Source organism: Seriola dumerili, unplaced genomic scaffold, assembly GCF_002260705.1.
Source record: "Seriola dumerili isolate Sdu_G_001 unplaced genomic scaffold, Sdu_1.0 BDQW01000088.1, whole genome shotgun sequence".
NCBI lineage: Eukaryota > Metazoa > Chordata > Actinopteri > Carangiformes > Carangidae > Seriola > Seriola dumerili.
The window spans coordinates 4369414-4389094 of NW_019174343.1; the positions used below are offsets into that span (position 1 = coordinate 4369414).

The 19681-nt window shown below is 39.6% G+C and overlaps 1 protein-coding gene and 3 non-coding genes across 5 annotated transcripts; all 4 read right to left on the reverse strand.

Annotated features, from left to right (window-relative positions):
- Window positions 1-754: 754 nt before the first annotated feature.
- On the reverse strand, window positions 755-15044 carry LOC111221655 (major facilitator superfamily domain-containing protein 4A-like). Of its 2 annotated transcripts, XM_022745130.1 has the most exons (10): window positions 14714-15044; window positions 12194-12392; window positions 10930-11184; window positions 8640-8769; window positions 8434-8549; window positions 8056-8229; window positions 3910-4057; window positions 3260-3330; window positions 2638-2758; window positions 755-1239 (listed from the first exon to the last, which is right to left on the reverse strand). In XM_022745130.1, the coding sequence occupies exons 1-10, from the start codon at window positions 14944-14946 to the stop codon at window positions 1187-1189; spliced, it is 1500 nt and encodes a 499-aa protein (XP_022600851.1). In that variant the 5' UTR covers window positions 14947-15044; the 3' UTR covers window positions 755-1186. The 2 variants fall into 2 exon arrangements, with proteins under 2 accessions (XP_022600851.1, XP_022600852.1); XM_022745131.1 differs by lacking the exon at window positions 8434-8549.
- trnaf-gaa lies at window positions 5327-5399 on the reverse strand. The gene has a single exon. It is a non-coding gene; the product is annotated as a tRNA-Phe (tRNA).
- On the reverse strand, window positions 5832-5905 carry trnaf-gaa. The gene has a single exon. It is a non-coding gene; the product is annotated as a tRNA-Phe (tRNA).
- On the reverse strand, window positions 7102-7174 carry trnaf-gaa. The gene has a single exon. It is a non-coding gene; the product is annotated as a tRNA-Phe (tRNA).
- Window positions 15045-19681: the final 4637 nt, after the last annotated feature.

Consider the following 19681-nt stretch of genomic DNA (forward strand, 5'->3'; position numbering starts at 1 on the left):
ATCAAAGCCTTATGGGGAGAAATCTAAATCTATGTTTTATATGTAAAGTGTTTTGATATAGTGTTGATATTGTACACGCAGATGTTGTGATGAAACGTTTGCACTTAAAATTTTGGGGGTTCCTGTAGTATTGGATTCTGTCGCTTTTGTATGACTCAGATTTTCTCTTTGATGACACGTTGATGTTTGCTTACTGAGAAATGTATATTTTCCCAAAGGGAGGATACAATTATGCACTTCATATTTTATACCACAAAACAGAGTTAAATCTAATCTTCTACAGTATATATCAAAGAATTTACAATAATTTGTAATTAGGCACAACCACACAATATTTATTTATTTGAATTTATAGTTGAGCCCAATAGAATTGGTCGCTTATATTGCATCTTTGCATTAACTTTAAAAAAAACGACTTAAATAGCTTGAAAATGACCTCAGAAGTCCATTTAAAACTTTCCTCCATCAAGTCGTCTTGGACTTGTCATTTGCATATTTCTTCATTTGTATCCTCTGATATTTTTCCTTCAACTTACCTTGAAATGTAAAATATTGTTTGGAAAAGAAATGACACAGTTCTTGCTTTGTTCTGTCCACTTCTTTCTTTGTTTGACGCTTTTTCAAATGTTTACAAGCTACTTGTCTTAAGTGGCGTATTGATGTATGAGAGGTGTTAGAGGAAGTGTTTATAATGGAAGAGATGGGTGAGACCAATAATAAAAGATCTCTAACTAACATCTTCTCTATTCTGTCATTATACTGTATCTTGTATTATTAATGCCTGACTGCTCCACTCTGCCACCAAGAAACCACAAAAACACTTCCCACCACCACTTATACACACTGATGAGTCATATTTTAACGGCAGAACCCATTTACTTCTCCAGCTCATTCACATTCATACTGGAAAGATATTAATTAATTAAAGTGTCTTTTGAATCAAGCTACAGCAGAGCTATTATGTGCTATGAGAATTTTAAAAATGATTGTGCCAAAAACAATTATTCAAGTATTGTACATGCATTGAACTGCTTGTTGATCATCAGGCTTTAAAGTAGACCTCCCTTTAGGTCATAAATGTTCATCTGGAGAAGCTCATACTCGCACTGGAGAAAAGTGAGGGAATGTCATTCCATGCTGCCTTTCCAAGTCCTCACTGTACTCTGGTCCCTCAGGGAGCCTCAGATCATGAGCCTCCTGTCCTTGGCTTCTCTGTCATGTCTGTGTTTATAGATGAATCTGAGAGAAAAACAGTGTTGATCAGTTGACTCACAGCAAAGAGATTAACACAAGAGGAGTGACATCCGGCAGGTTGCTGATGAAGTTCAACAACAAATCAAAGAAATGCAACATTTACGTGAAACATGAAACTTAACATTCTGATTTCACAAATCCTGATAAGAAGCTTTTGAAATGTCAGTTACTCCTCCACATGACTATGAGGGGCTGTATGAAAATTACTCAGGTGAGGAGGCAGCTGCAAAAGGATAGTTATAGTTTGTTACAAGTAGGGTTATTTTGTAGTTCTTGACATCCTTTCTGCAGGAAGCAATATGTTTGGAATGATTACTGAGCTGAGATTATTGATTACTGAGCAACACATCCTCGTATTTAAAGGTCACATATTTTCCATTTTTCCAGTGTTTTATTTGATTATTTATTTGAACCAAAAACCATCTCCATTAATTTTTACATCTCCTCTCTCAGGCTTCTCTCTGGAGCTCTAGTAACAACAGGTCTGTGAGCCAATCTGAAGAGAGGAGGTTCTGAGCCTCTCTTCTGATTGGCTGACTGTTTTCTGAATGATGTGATAGAAATATAGCAGATTTCAGGTAAACACTCGGAGAAACCAAATCCTGCAAGGCTGGATGGTGGGGTAGCTTGGGGCATGACTGAGAGTGGTGAGTGCTTTGTTGTGACATCACAAAGTTACAGAAGTCCTGATGGTTGGTTTTAAGGCTGTTTCTGAATACAGGCTGTGTGCATTTCTCTGGACTGAGCGCTTTGATACTTTCACTGTATTAATATAGAACCTAGACCTGCTTTATCATCAAACAACACATGGACATCTGCCTTTATAGAATACAGGACCTTTAAACTCTATGTTCTACAAAAGCAAGATGTTCATCTGTGCCGTTCATTTTTTATATCCTCTTAGGAAAACCTTCCCACCATTATTGCCATACCTACACACAATTATCTTAAAGGACCAGTGTGTAGGATTTAGTTGCCCTAGCTGTGAGATTGCACATTGCAACTAACTGAATACCCCTCCCTTAACCTCTCCCTTTCCGAGCAAGTAGAAAGACCTACGGTGGCCTTCAGGTCACAATCTTATAACAGGTGAAGCAAATGTGTCGACTGACAGCTAGCCTCGCCACCTATCACATCTCACAACACTGGGACAATAATCTCTTCTAATGATAACCCACACCCCGATGCACTCTGTGTACACTTCCAAGTTTTGTTTGTGTTGCTGCCTGTTCTCTTTCCACCACAGCCTCCTGTTCCTATATGACATTGGTGTTTCTAAAGAACTTTTTCTTCCAGATACACTGAATTTTTATTCCTTAAGTCCAGAGTGTTATTGGAATTTCATTCATTCTCTTTCTATGTGTCTACCTGGTGTGTCTTTACCTGTGTGGCATTTTGTGTGGATCCGCTGGACATAGAGGAGCAGCAGGAAAAGGCAGAAGCCGATGAAGGAGGCTATTGTACAACACAACAGGAAAGCGTAACTGCCCCGACTGTGGATCACCTGCACACACACGCGTGCGCGCGCACACACAGACACACACACACAAACACACACAGTGGAGTTTTAATCCCTCCAATCACCCTGGAAAGCAATATGAATACAGAACTGGCAGCCACAGGTCGCAGTGTTTCCTCTTCATTCATTCCAGCACAGCAGGTCACTAATGGTAACAATAACGCCCTGCTGCAGACAGGTTCTGAATGCTGTGGAAACAGTTTCACACTGACAAGGTCCACAGCAGGGTTTCCATACATTTTTGCTTTAATTGTTCATCAAAATGTGCATTACTGACACATGAAAGCCTGTTGCAAAATAATGAGGCAGCCAGGTACACAGCACAGTGAAGCAAATCAAATAAAACTGATGCATGAAAACAAACAAATGCAGAAATAACCTTGAAAAAATTGAGCGGAAACACTGAATGAGGAAACATTCTGATGAATTTAATCATTAGTGCAAACAAAAGGACACATTCACACACAGTCATAAAAGGCTTCTTACCGATCCAACAAGCAGCTGTAGCATCATCTCCCCTGTGCTGGCACTGGTCACCAGGACAGTTGTGGCACAACCTTCAACACACAAGAGACAAAATAAAGTAAATACGTAAATAAATGCAAAAATAAATTCAATAACAAATGCATATTTTGAATGATGAAATATATAATAATAATAATAATAATAATAATAATAAATCAAATAAATAGTAGCAGAAATGGATATAAAAATATATAGTTAAATGAATATATAAATGCTAAATTAATTTCAATTCAATATTTTTTAATAAATAAACAAATAAATGAATACCGAAATATATTGTCAATACACCATTATATGAATAAATAAATGAATATTGGTAATTTATTTCTACATCTATTTATGTATGTGTAGAAAAATACAAATACAGAAATAAATACATGTAGATCTGATGAAATGTAGAAATAAATTAAAGACATTTATTTTTTTAATTTTATGATCACGTACCAACATTATTTATTTATTTAGTTAGTTATTTATTTCAACTTTTTTTTTTAAATTTACATTTATATATCAATTAGGTATTTTTACTTCTCTCTATAAAGTATATGAATTCTAAGATGAATTGATATTGATGGTGTGTATGTCAGGATTTGTATGTGTGTTTTTTTAACCTTTGTAGTCTAGTATGTCCTCTGTAAAGGCCAGCACAGAGGGAAACACACTGCTGATGCACAGTCCCAACATGCAAGTACCGATGAACAGAAACACACAGCTTGTGTAGAAGATCAACAACATGCACTGTACCAGCATGACTCCCACCTGAGAGATGGACACAGATATAACGAGTGAGTGAGTGAATGAGCATGCACAAAAATCTGCGCAATTGCAAAACCTGACAACCCAAAAAGAAGAGCAAGGGAATGTTAATTTCTCTAATGTGCCTGTGTTATGGGGTGGAAGGAAATCCATTTGAATGCGGGGAGAACATCAAAAGTCCATTCGATGTATGCAGGGTATAAGATAAGATAGACAGAAATACTTTCTTGAGGCTGTGTGTGTCCCATCTAGTAATGCTAGAAACATATGTATTAACTTGCTCCAATCAAGCAAAATGGGTTGTAGACAAAAGCAGGATATCCATATGTTCTGAATGATTTTAGATAAAGGCAAGCCCGGCCATGTAAAACGAGAATGTGGCTGCAATAAACACAACTTCAAGGCTGCTATTAGTCTTGACAACATCTAAGTTAAAAGATACAAGGTTGGAGTGAGGTTATTATCTTTTACAGTGTGGGAGGTTCTACATCCTGGAATCATGTGCATCACTGTTAACATACTCTCTCTTAACGCTGGCACATTCAAATTAATTATATCCACGGTTCCCTCACTGGTGTCTCTTTGTTATAATCAAAGAATAAGTAGCAATATGTTATAATGAATTCCAGAGGTAAGCATGTCATGTATGTTAATTACTGTTTATGAAAAGGTGGGGATTCTCTTTCTTTTTATTGTTGATATGGTAGTGTTGCACTGTGATTTCCAGCTCGGGCCACAATATTCATTAGAACCACAGTGATTATACAAATCAACAACCATAATCATGAAAGTAGTGCCTCATTGAAAGCAGGTCCAGCAGCTGCCAAAACCCAGGATCGAACCAGGGACCTTTAGATCGTCAGTCTAACACTCTCCCAACTCCCAACTTTTGTCGCATCTAAGAGACAAAAACCACCACAATCCCCAAGGACACATGCCCCCATGGATGATGAATTGAACAATTGAATCACTAGAGCTATTTTCCTACCTGCACCAAGTCTTTGAGGTCCGAAGTCCAAAGAGGACAAGTAAGAAGCTGACCTTGCTTTTATAGTGTGGGGGGTTCAGCTGCCTGGGGTTATGGCCATGACTTTGTTACCATACGGTCTCCAGAAGTGGCGGACTGGGGGTTAACATTCCATTTTGACTGTGGTGAAGGTCAGAACCTACGTGAATAAATGTAGGAGTCTCAACAGACAAAGGCCCCAGAGTTATACGAGTCAACAGCACTAACCACTAAGGCAATGTGTCAAGAAAATAGACACAACACATTGCCGAAACCCGGGATTGAACCAGGGACCTTTAGATCTTCAGTCTAACGCTCTCCCAACTGAGCTATTTCGGCACTCTAGGTTGCAGAAATGCAAGCTAAGTTGTGTGAAACACAGGAAGTTTTTAGTCTAAATTTCGCAAACCACATGAGTTGCCAACTATCGTTTTGATTTGAAATACTGAGTGGATATTTACAAAGCACCTAGCTCTACCTGAGACTGACAAGTGGCACATTCAAATTAATTATATTCACGGTTCCCTCACTGGTGTCTCTTTGTTGTAACCAAAGAATAAGTAGCAATATGTTATAATGAATTCCAGAGGTAAGCATGTCATGTATGTTAATTACTGTTTATGAAAAGGTGGGGATTCTCTTTCTTTATATTGTAGTGTTGCACTGTGTTTTCCAGCTTGGGCCATAATATTCATTAGAACCCCAGTGATTATTACAAATGAACAACCTTAATCATGAAATTAGTGCTTCACTGAAAACGGGTCCAGCAGCTGCCGAAACTCGGGATCAAAACCAGGGACCTTTAGATCTTCAGTCTAACGCTCTCCCAACTGAGCTATTTCGGCACACGTACCAAATATGGAGGCTACAAGCTCCAAAACACAATAACGTTTCTAAGCATCCAACCCACTCTTGGCATCAAAAAGTAGTCCTCTTCCACTGGAGTGCAAGGAAGAGACAGAGCCTGTGAAATGCCCTCCCAGACATCCCTAATAGGGGTTGGGGAAGATCTTACAAGTTCCAGGCCAACTATTTTTGATGCAGAAAGGCCTGTAGTAATAAGTGCATTTGAGAGAAATGCCCCAATGACTGCTGACTGCATCTATGACTGCAGTATCTGAATGGGATCCAACAGGTGGCCGTCCCCTTATGACTGCTGCACACCATCAAAAAGATAGGGAGATAAAAAGAGACAACCTGCCTGCCTCATCTGTAGCGTCCTCTACCCCATGTCATAGAAGCCAAAGTGGAGGAACACATTACTGGCCAGGAGGTAAAGATGAAGAACAAGACAGATGAGCTTCAAACCTGTCATTCCTCTTTGACAGACTCGGAAGGGCAGTCAGAATTTGAAGCTGTGTATCTGATCTGCCTCCTTCGGCGGCTGTAATAGACTGCTTTGTATCCTGAATTTCCTCATCATGTTTTGGATCCTGTTTAGAACTGTGGTGTTGGTCATGCAAGCACTTCTAAGAACGCTTGTGGCCATGCCTATCTGACAAGCCATCTCCCTCTCTAAGATGTTTGGCACAGAGCTGCGACCCTTGTCATCTGTGTGATGTAGCTCCTGCTTGGCAGGTCACAAGCTGCACTGCAGAGATAATCCATGTCCTCCATTGAATGAAAGATCCCAAAGAATGAGGGGCATCTGCAATGGCAATTGCATGTAGCAAAACAATGTGACAAAAACCACCACAATTCCCAAGGACACATGCCCCCATGGATGATGAATTGAACAATTGAATCACTAGAGCCATTTTCCTACCTGTACCAAGTCTTTGAGATCCGAAGTCCAAAGAGGACAAGTAAGAAGCTGACCTTGCTTTTATAGTGTGGGAGGTTCAGCTGCCTGTGGTTATGGCCATGACTTTGTTACCATATGGTCTGCAGAAGTGGCGGACCGGGGGTTAACACTCCATTTTGACTGTAGTGACGGTCAGAAACTATGTGAATACATGTAGGAGTCTTAACAGAAAAGGGCCCCAGAGTGATACGAGTCAACAGCACTAACCACTAAGTCAAGAAAACAGACACAACACACTGCCGAAACCCGGGATCGCACCAGGGACCTTTAGATCTTCAGACTAACGCTCTCCCAACTGAGCTATTTCGGCACACATATGGAAAACATGGAGGCTACAAGCTCCAAAACACAATAACGTTTCTAGGCATCCAACCCATTCTAGGCATCAAAAAGTAGTCCTCTACCACTGGAGTGCAAGGACGAGACAGAGCCCGTGAAATTCCCTCCCAATCATCCCTAATAGGGGTTGGGGAAGATCTTAGGTGCTGTAACTACATTTGAGGGAAATGCCCCCACGACTGCTGATTCTGCATCTATGTCTTCAGTATCTGAATGGATCCAACAGGTGGCTGTCCCCATACATTTTTGAACCACAAGATTTACCTACACAAGAGATATCGTTTTGATTCGAAATATTGAATGGATATTAACAAATTACTTTGCTCTGTCTGAGAGTGACATGTGGCATATGAAACTTAATTATATCCATGGTTCCCTCACTGATGTGCCTTTGTTGTAATCACAGAAGGAGTATCATGTAATAATGAATATTGTGATTAGATCTTCAGTAGAATTCTTCAGTTAAATGACTCAAAAAAAAAATTACTCATCACAGATCTAAAACACAACCCTGTCCATGTTTACTGCACACACAACAGTTTGAGACATCTTTCCCAACAAGAAAGGTACTAGTGGACATAAGGACTTTAATTTATTCTTGAAATAAATGACTTTCCACAATCTTGCACTACATTTCCTTGAAGATGTATTTAGTGACTTACAGATTATGTTGTGTTTTATCTCATAAAATGATTGAATTATTGGATAACTGGTGTTAATTCCACCCAAAACTGACCAATACTTCTATGTAGTTTGCATCATGTGGAAGAAATAAGAAATGAATGAAGCAAATCATCAGGGATAAACAATGTAATGTCAACTACTGTATTTACTTTAAGTGTGTGTTCATACCAGACTGAAGGTGAGCAACCTGGGTGCTGTGTATCGGTAGGACAGGTAGATGAAAGCCAGTCTTCCTGCTGTGATGGATGCCCAGAATATACTGTCCAGACAGCCAGCAGTCTTGTGACCCATCAGCAGAGGAGGGGAGACAGCATAGGTGTAGACGAAACCAGCATACGAGCCCTACAGGCCAAGAAACACAGCGGTTTTCAAGTCTGACATTAATTTCCTCTTGTTTTTAGACCACCAGAGTCTTCACCTCATGTCTCAGACTTCTGTACACCTCTTCAGTTCTCCTACACCCCTGCACACCTCACATTTTGACACAGGTAATAGCATCAAATGTGTATGTGTATATATGTGTGTAGTGTTAGCTGGAAGTCTCACTATAATCCCATCAGTGATGAAGAGGATGGCTCCACCTAGAGCATGGAGGATGAAGAAAGAAGCAGGGCGACCACGAAGTTTCTCAAGGTTACAGCAACCAAACACATTCCCATGTCCTAGAAGGACAAGGATACTAAGAAGTTTGTCACTTCATTTGCATAGTTTGGTCACAAACACATACACACACACACATATACATGCATTACCATGGCCACTGTCCCCAGTGGGGCTCGTGCTGGACAGAGAGTCCCTGTCCAGGAGACGTGGACTGTTCATGAAGCAAGGCAGCAACCTCTCATGGTACATCAATGCGAGCACTGCTGCTGGCACAGGGAGCTGTCAGAACACACAAAGAGGTTTTTGTCAACCAACTTAACATTCAACACTTCCTGTCAGTTGATTTAATTTGTGAACCTCCTCTCATAAAAATAGAATCCAGACTGTCTTATCGCATCCTCTGCTGGGAGCAGATCTGTTTCAAATAGAAAAACTCAGCTGTATTTCACTTTTTCTGAACGATAATATCAAGGCTCATGTATAATTGTGTGAACAAAACTGGGAACAAGGACACATTTGTGAGTGGCGCCGAGCAAAAACACAGTTTGAATTATATTATCTTATTAAATTCTATTTAAGTCATTTTGATGTCACATCATCAACAATGCATGGGAAATTTGGTCATGGGATACGCATATGATATAATTAGGAACCAGAAAAGTTTTTTCATTTTTTTTCAAAAACAAAGTTGAGTCATTGCTGCTGTGTTTAGTTTTTTTCTTGTTGGTCTACAGGTCCAAGATCAGATCAGCATCACCAGATTATACAGTGATGTTTAGGTATACTGGTATACCAGGTATACTGTTGTTGCTAAATACTACATAAATTCTAGGATCCCAAGATTTTTGTCCGTTTCAATCATTTACACCCAAAACGTGGGAAAATAAGGTTAAAAAAATCCTGAATCCTTTAAAGGCTTCATATAGTATAAAGGTAGATGTCCATGTGTTGTTTGATTATAAAGCAGGTCTGATGATTCTGCATCTATGACTGCAGTATCTGAATAGGATCCAACAGGTGGCCGTCCCCTTATGACTGCTGCACCCCATCAAAAAGATAGGGAGATAAAAAGAGACAACCTGCCTGCCTCATCTGTAGCGTCCTCTACCCCATGTCACAGAAGCCCAAGTGGAGGAACACATTACTGGCCAGGAGGTAAAGATGAGGAACAAGACAGATGAGCTTCAAACCTGTCATTCCTCTTTGACAGACTCGGAATAGCAGTCAGAATTTGAAGCTGTGTATCTGATCTGCCTCCATCGGCGGCTGTAACAGACTGCTTAGGATCCTGAATTTCCTCATCATGTTTTGGATCCTGTTTAGAACTGTGGTGTTGGTCATGCAAGCACTTCTAAGAACGCTTGTGGCCATGCCTATCTGACAAGCCATCTCCCTCTCTAAGATGTTTGGCACAGAGCTGCGACCCTTGTCATCTGTGTGATGTAGCTCCTGCTTGGCAGGTCACAAGCTGCACTGCAGAGATAATCCATGTCCTCCATTGAATGAAAGATCCCAAAGAATGAGGGGCATCCGCAATGGCAATTGCATGTAGCAATATAATGTGACAATATAGTATAAAGGTAGATGTCCATGTGTTGTTTGATTATAAAGCAGGTCTAGGTTCTATATTAATACTGTTAAAGTATCAAAGCCTCAGTCCACAGAGAAATGCACACAGCCTGTATTCAGACACTGAGCCTTAAAACCAGCCATCAGGACTTCTGTAACTTTGTGATGTCACAACAAAGCAGTCACTGCTCTCAGCCATGCGCCAAGCCCTGCCCACCTGGACCCACCATCCAACCTTGCAGGATTTTTGTTTACCTGAAATCTGCTATATTTTTATTGGATCACTCAGAAAACAGTTAGCCAATCAGAAGAGAGGCTCAGAGCCTCATCTTTTCTGATTGGCTGACTGACCAGTTGTTGCTAGAGCTCCAGCGAGAAGCCTGAGAGAGGAGATGTAAAACCACATGAGACAGTTTTTGGTTCTTAAAACCACAAATATATCTTCTTATCTATCAACACTTCAAATAGAACACAGGAAAAATGTAAAATATGTGACCTTTAAATACGAGGATGTGTTGCTCAGAATTCAGTAATCATTACAAACATTTTGCTTCCTGCAAAAAAGATGTCAAAAACTACAAAAATAATCCCACTTGTAACATACTATAACTACACTTTGCTCAGTAAAAGAGACTCATGACTGTATATTTAATAGAATAGTGTCATCTTTGCTGTTAAGCAAATCACACTGCTTCACCTGGCTTTTTATCTAACCTAAACAGCTCTAAGAGTCGCTGTCATTGTCCCATCCACAAATAGCAGACATTTGAGCCAATATATTAAATAGAATCAATTATATTAGTGTGCATTGTATATATATCTCTGTGTCAGCATCATCCATATGACTCATGAGAAGTGCCATGAACTAACATTGATAAGTGCCATGATCCAGAAAGCATAGGACACTCTGGTGATGATGACACCCTCAGTGTGCAGAGGATACTGGGAGATGTTGTGCAGTGCTGTTCCGTGCCCGGCGAGGCTGCTGCGGAGGTGCTGCAGGTCTGAGGAAGAGGATGCGTTGGTGGTCCAGTTGGCACCCAGAACACAGCTGTCCTCTGCCAGGAAAGGATCGGCCACTAGAGGACTGACCAGTGCTCCCAGGCCTATGAAGAAATGCAAGGCCTGAGGAGGGACATGAACAAAGATCTAATATTATATATCAGGGGAGTCTGGTGACCCAGTGGTTGGACTCATACCATATAACTGCATGTCAGAAAAAAGTCTCTTCCCTGTCTATATCTACACTGTAAGTGTCATGGTTAGGCTGGGCCTTCACCCCATTCACTGTATTTTCCCTCTGTTTTCCCCTCCCTAGTTTTTCATGTCCGTCTTTTTCCCTGTTTGTGTGTGTGTGTGTGTGTGTGTGTGTGTGTGCGTGCGTGCATGTGTGTGTGTCTGTTTGTGTTTGTGTGTGTGTGTGTGTGTGTGTGTGTGTGTGTGTGTGTGTGTGTGTTTGTCTTCTGGGTGTGGCAATTTGCTTCTCCTCTGTCCTGTTCTCAATTGTGCCTTGCACCTGAAGCTCATCCAGTAATCAACGCCTGCCTGCTGTCGCCAAGATTGTGTGAGCATCATTAACATCAATAAATCGCAGATAGTTTAACTTCTACCTCACTACATCTATACAACATGAACAAGCATTAATTTGAGATGTGGCTGACTCAACCTCAGAGCAAGTCTTTGTTATGAGTCCATGTTCAAGTTCTGCTGAGGTTCTGGGTTTAATTAACAACATTATCCAGATAACTTAGAAAACTTGCTTCCAACACCATAAGTGTTATAACATGTTGTAAAACCATTAATTCCCTGTTTATAAATAGTGTTTATAAATGCTAAATATTGATGAACGTAGGTCAAACAATCACACTAAGACTAAACTGTATACTAAACTAAAATAATAAGCTAACATAAGTCATAAGGTCATTACACAGTGATGCAACCATTGGTCATATAAAATATAGAAGTAGAGTCAATTAACACGAATGAACTATAATATGTTATTGCACTGAGCCTAAATTTTTATTGGCCCACATCTACATTCATAGTGACATCCTCCGCTGCTTCCTCTTGAACATAAAGACACAAACACTCAGACATTCACAGCTGCCCTTTACCCTCCCTCTCCTCATCTGACCTGCAGGAAGATGGCCGAGTCCCTCTGGTACAGTTTCACCAGTTGCAGGTTGGCGATGGTGTCGATGACCCCCATGGCTGTGCCGGCAAGCGCCATGGCGACGGACAGCACTGCCACATGGTGACAAAGCGGTATGATGGCAAACACGAGCGAGATGATGAGAGTGGAGGACAAGAGAGCTGACAGGGAGAACACGGGTCTGGAGAGTACACAGGGTTGACACATTCGGATCATAATGACAAACATACAGTTTAAAGTGTAAATTTAAGTGTAAGTTACATCACTGCATATTCAACATATCCTTAGCTTTTACTTACAAACCGTGTTCTTATTAAACTGACGGTACTGTGGCTCAGCCCAGGCCTGACTGGGATTTCCTGCTTGTTCCCGTTGCAGTAAAGTCACCTTGATGGTTTGTTGCTTTTATTTACCCAGTAGGTTTATCACAGGCCTTCAGCCTCGGTACACCTCCACACTATCTTCACCTTGTGAAGATAATGTGCCGACTTTCCACTCTCCTGTTAACCTTGTCCTACATAACTTTTAGTTTGTTGAAGAGAACAGTCCCTTCAACAAACTAAAAGTTGTGATAAAGGGGAACAATGAAGTAGAGGACTAACATAGAACTAACATACTTCATGTTCTTAAATAATGAAGCTTCATGCACTACAGTAAACCGGTCTGAAAGGAGAAAAGAACATTTTATCTCCTAAAAAACTATTCCCATATACTGTAACTCACATCAGTTAGATGGTTCTTACTAAGCTGGGAGTTTACTTGAAGAGTATGTCAACAGTACACAACAGTATCATGAAATGCACCCTTCATAAGAAGAGTTAAGTGTTTGAAATACAGGAGTCAATCCAGCAGAATGAAGATAGTACAAGATGTTGCATCAACACCACATGACTCGGGAGAGAGAGAGTCTGTGTGTGTGTGTGTGTGTGTGTGTGCGTGTGCGAGCGTGCATGCGTGCGTGTTTGTGTGATTGTTTGTGATGTGCCGTGAGTTCGAGAAATGTGTAGGTGGCTGGGTGCTGTGTGTTTTCTACACTCAGTATACATATAGCAATGCAAAGATAATGTGTCAAAAATCATGTTTCATGCAACAGAAAGACCAGATACAAACAGACCTGAGTGCTCAAAACAGACCTGAGTGCTCAAAACATATCTCCATCCGGGTCACACCCACATTTACAGCTCAGGTCACGGCTCAGTGGCTGCTCAGTGTGTGAGGTCTGGCACAGACCTGAGCCAACTGTCTGCCATTTGAATATTACAGGTTTGCCAGTCAAATTTTCAATTCAGTCTAACTCTCCGCAGTGAAAGTCTCAATGTGTGTCACTGAAATACTCTAGATCCAAACATTTAAACAGTCCCATTCATTTTTTATCCCCAACGGTAGAACTGTGGCCACAAACCAAACTTTGTACAATTTCAACAATTTCGGAGTATTTAAAAATCACAAGAAAATTTCAGTTTCTGTAAATGTGATCTCCTTGATGTCCTGTTTGGTAGCTACGTTTACGGCCCTGGGCTTCCTAGAGGTTGAAAAACATATGGCTTTACTTAATTGACTTTACTTACATTACTGCTTTGTGTGTAAAAAATATTAATATACTTTCAAATATTGTAAGTGTTAGCACCTTCTTTTTGCCACGATCTGAGAGAGCACATTTGAAGGTGATAATGGATAAATTAGCATAAAGGGACATTAATACACCAAATACAGAAATATGTATATATTTAAATATGTTATATGGGCTATGTACGAACACACACATACTCAATTGTTTGCCAATACGTCATTCACAGAAATCTAGACTGTATTTTATCCAACATAAAACATTTTATCCTGCAACTTATGGTTATCTTTGTTACTGATTTATCCACAGTTTATTTTCTTGATTCACTGATCCATTGTTTAGATTGTAATTAAAGGAAAAAAGTGAAAAATGCCATCACAGTTTACTGGGGTCCAAAGTGTCCAAATAACAAAGCTGTGCAGTTTACAATCACATAAGAGTGAAGCAGCAAATCCTCATATTTAAGAGGCTGTTACTGAAAGATATTGAATGTTTTAGAGGGAAAAATGACTTATGACTTATCTAAATAGTTATAGTTGCTCAATAAATTTTTGTTGATAGACTAATTGATCATCAACTAAACCATGCTGAATAAATTCAAATATGTTCAAATAAGATAAAGCAACTAGCAGTTTAAACATGAATGTATAAATGTGATGAAACAATGTTAAGTCTGCTTTTGAGCTGTTGAAGGACCATGGGACCCAAAACAGAACATATTTCTATTAATCCTTCAAATATTTTCAGCTATTACTAGATGTAATAACACATGGAGTATATTATGGTCAATATATAAAGTCAATATATAAGTATCACGGATGTAAATAAGTCTTTATAAGAATATTATATAGATTCCTTCAGATGTGAAAAGTTGAATGAACTAACTGTTGAGTCAGTCAGACCACAGGATCAGGAGGCTCTCTAACCAGACTCACGTTTTCTTACAGAGTCCTCCCATGCTGCTGCCCACCAGCAGGAAGAACTGCTGGGAGAAGAAGACCCAGGTGATCTGCTGCAGGGTGGACTGGGTCTGACACCTGAGGTCCAGGATGGTGGGTCCCAGGAAGGCGATGCACAGGCCGAAGCTGAAGAACACACTCCAGTGGGTGAGAGTTTGCTGCCAGTGGCGCTTGAACAGCGACCAGATCCGCTCTTCCAGCAGCCTCATGTCGGTCTTGGGAGGAGGTTGAACTCCTAAGCGCTGCGGAGAGCAGACAGCTGCCAGTCGCTCATTTACACTGTCAGTGTGGAGCTGGGTCTCACCGAGAAAACAAACTGCCAGCGGAGAAAGTAAACAGAGTTCACGAGTCACTCATCCTGGCCAGTGGCCACTTTCCATTTGAGTGCCACTTATCCTGTTGATGGACGTGACGCTGATTGGCTGATGTCCCAAGGTCCCGCCCTGTGTGAGCCTGGTTTCAGGTCAGTTTTTCTCTGAGAGATGTGCTGTTTTTGAGAATATAGGCCATATGGTTGTCGGTAACACTAAACTGTAAGTCCCCCTTTTTTTTTTAAATCATTATTAGCACTATATAAACATTAAATACAGGTTTATAACATAAAGTAGTTGTTAGCTGACATATGGACATTATAAGTGTTTATAATATTGGTCAACAATTACAACTCCTATGAAGACATATTTTATATTATTTCAACAAATACATCAATAAACATATCTGCTTTCAACTGAATCATAGTGTGTTATAAACCATTTAAACATATGCTGCTTATATGCCAATAAGGAGGACTTCAAGTAAAATGTTAGCCATTATTTCCCTGTCGTCATTGTATCTGGACCTGTTCTTTGATTACTTTGTATTGTCTGTCATGGAGTCACTTGTTGAAGCTTGCTTACATACAAATGTCATAATTCATTCAACAAGATTTCAGTTCTTTGATGAAGGGCATTTAATATCTTAAAACTTAATTGATAAATGAAAATTATTCATGACATGATTTTTGATTCTATTTATATTTACATGTAAATATATACTATAATTTGTTGGGTTAAAATCTTTCTTTAATTGAATTAAACAGTAGTAGTGAAATCCCGGTGTGTTTCAGTGTAGACAAGTAGTAAGTCATGATGCTTCTGATGCCCGTAGAGGGCCTAGGTAGGACACCAATTTAGCATTAGACCGCATTGGTATGCACTGATATGTCTAATAGCATTCTGCAGTCAGTGAGTGTTCCTGAGTCATTAAAACCAAACTCACTGCTGGGTGCAGTTGATGTTTTTGGATTGAAGTCCTGACCTGTTTTTTAATTCCTCCTCCTCAAGTTAATGAGGGTTGGTATTAAGTTATAGTTAAGGTATAGTTGGGGAAATCTTTCAAACTTTTTTTTCCCCAAAAAATGAATCAATGCACTCCTGTTTAATTAGATGGTCGTTTAATATTCACCTTCTTAAGCACTGAGATTAGTTTTTTTTTTTTATTACAAAGATAATAAAGATTTTTTTTCTCATTTGTTTGAAATCATAACCACTTAAAATTTAAAATACAATGCTTGATTTCTGTCTAATGCTTTTGTTCTGTTCTTATGTTCACCTCTTAAAAATTTTCCCACATTAACCTTTTGAAATTTTGAATTTTTTAAATATATTATTAGATATTACTGTGTTGGAGACCATGTATAAAGCCCTTTTGGTTTTGTTGCCTCTCTCAGTTCTCCCAGCACACTATTTTATTCATAATCATAAATATTATTATTTTTATTCATGGTATTTTGATTTTCATTTTATTTCAGTTGTATTTTAACTTGAAAATGTGCTTTAGAGTATTTGCAGACTTACTATAAATCTTACAATTCTAGAGAGCCCACTAGTAAGGGAATAAAATATGTGAATGGATGAAGATGATGTGTATGCAATTCTGCTGCTTGGTATCGCTGTGTGACGTTGATTAGAGTCACCCTGCTAACTTTATCACACTTGAAAGGCGTTTTAGTTGTCTGTAAAGTCAAGCCTGTAAAATTCAGACTAAACAGGCTTTGCAGAAATTAGCACAGGTGTCTGGGCTTGTTTGTTAGTGCTGTGAAAGTTATTTTTGAGAGTCATGCCTTACGATGGCCGTTTTAATGTTTATATCATGTTTACAGATACAGTGCCTGTGGGGAATATCTAGATAAACGCAGAGTTACAGGGAATATGTGAAAGGGGATAGTCTGTAATAAACATTTCTTGCGTTTTGCACATATAGTGAGCTATTTGCAGCATTTACGAGCTATTGACAACCCAATTTACACATAATTGAGTGCATTTGTTATCATTTTTGCACTGCTTGCAGCTGTTGCCATAACTACACATTTGAGGAGATGTTGGTGTAACCTCTGTTTCCTCTGTTCAGGCCAGCACATCAAATGCATCTATACAGCTTCCTGCAACAAGGGATGTTGCATGCCAGACTGACCCACTGTAGGCACACAGTTACCCATGAAGACTCTTCAGCCTCACATCAGAAGTACAGGTCTGTAGCCATCTGAAGTGCATCTACTTTTGATAAACCTAACAGTCATTTATCAGTCTTGGAATGCTGTGCAGGTAACTTGTGAGAGTGTGTAGGCTAAGGTTTCTGTCAATATTAACATCTTTGATTTTCTCTTTACTGTACCTCCAGACTCTACCTGGCTGCCATGGTCCTACAATGAAAATGCTGACCGACACAAGCCCAACAAAAGAAGGTGAACCACTGTTCAAGATCCACTTTCCAAAGGCCATGAAGGGAGAATGCAGAGCTACAACGTTAAGACTGAGCCGCATTCTTAAGTGTTATATTATTTTATTTTTCAACCAAAAAATGTTTTGTACACATTGTATTAAGTATTGCAGTATAATGTTATGACAGTTCCACCAACACAAAAATACAGTAAAGAAAATGTCAGGAGGTAGTTAGAAACAGACTTTCACTCATTGTTTTGTAAAAAAAAAAAACAAAAAAGTGAAAAATGTAAAAAAATCTTTGTGTGTTTTATCAAACAGGGAATGTGGTGGACCTCATATTTGAAAAAGTCTTTGTTGACCTGGCACCATACACAGAAGCTGCTTTGGCCATCCCCATCCCAGAGGACCTCACTGCACAGTTCGAGCAGCCTGAGAAGGAGGAGGTCATATCCAGCTATGTGTCCGGTCTATCATGGGCCAGTCTAAAACCCATGTACTGGCCTGTGGCGTCAGGAAACTCGGCACTGATGCGTAGGCCAGCAGGCTGGAATGAACCCAGATTCTGCGACCAAGGAAGCCCAGCACCAGCCCACAAAGCTCCTATAGGCTAGATACCTGTACCGACTAAACAACTGGACAGGGCATTTAGTCTTGCAAAACATATCTATGTTGTGTCTCACAATTTTTTTTTTTATGGATCCAGTGAATCGTACAGTTTTTTATTATCACTGATTATAAGTGCCTCATTTGATGTAAATAAATGCTTGATCTTTTCTAAAGAAATGACTCCTCTGAATTCATATATTATGTGCACACTATCTGCTGATAGAAAAACTTTACAAATCAAAGAGCAGCTAAACTAATTATTTTGAGGGTGTGTTACTCCATTTGTGGTGTGTTATTACCCATTGTAAAATTATGTGTACTGAAGTAAAACAAGACTGCCTAACATCTTTTATTTAGATTGAAACTATGTTTTTACAAAGAAGCAAAATGTACTGGTGTATTCCTCTCAACCGTAAAGTACCGTAGTCAGCGCGGTACATGTTGCAGGCATTCTGGAGGGAGTACACATTGAGGCAGAGCGGCTCCAACCCAGGACGGCCTACCATACATGGTAAATCTTCCTCGATCTCCCATAGCCGTCTGGTAACCTACAGTGAATTACAAATGGTAAATGCTATGGTTTATTATAAATGTAATCGAAACAAATTACTGATTAGTTTGTCTAGTGAGAATGCTACCTGTGGTATCTCCTAGCAGCAGATATTCTCAGCTTCTGTGGGCATGGTTGCACAGTTTCCACAGGAGCACCTATCCAAAATATAGAGAAAAATGGTAACATTCACCAAAATATAAAGCTTATGAAATTCAAAAACTGACAGACCAGTGGGCTATAGGTGGGTAAGAAGTAAGCTTGGCTACATATCAAGCGCATATAACATAGGTAATTTATAACATGTCACTTATTGCATATAATGTGAGCTACAACAGTGTAGTGTGAAGAAACTGCAGTTTAGTTTTTGACTAAAGATTAATGTTGCTGTCAGACATGTTTATTGCTGATTTACAGCTTTCATTGTAATGCACAAAATAAATTTACTACATAAAGGAAGATGTCATGATGAGCATCTCTGCTCAAAACATGGAGAAAAATTAATAAAAATCAAAATGATTTACTTTGTCAGCATCTATTAAAATATCTGACTAGTCTTGACATTGAACACCTGTAGCAGCCCACATACATACATACAAACATTTTCATAGACTGTAAAAGTGTATCTAAGGAGGCATGACAGATAACTACATTACACAATTCACAACTGCTTATTTACCTCCCAGTAATGACAAGACAGTAACAGTTAGCATTAGCTACCTAGCTACATGTTAGTAAATGTGTGCCAGCACACATCAACAAACTGAAAATGTAATGTCAAAATACACAAAATTGGTTACCAACCATTCAGAAACGTCCTGCTGCAGTTGTAGAGTTTGAACTTCTTCAGTAGCCTCTCCCTCTGGGTCAGGTTCTGGATAAAAGTCGTGTGGTTGAACCAAAGCGCTTCCGACACCAGGTCGCAGGTCACGGTCACCATAAACATTAGAGCATGGTGCCAGAAGCCCAAGCCGCATCCCCTTCCGGAGAGGGGCGTGGTCAAACACAGCTCATTTGCATTTAAAGCTACAGACACAGAAACAGCCTGTTCTGAACAAGGCTGAAAAAGAGGGGTTTACAGGCATG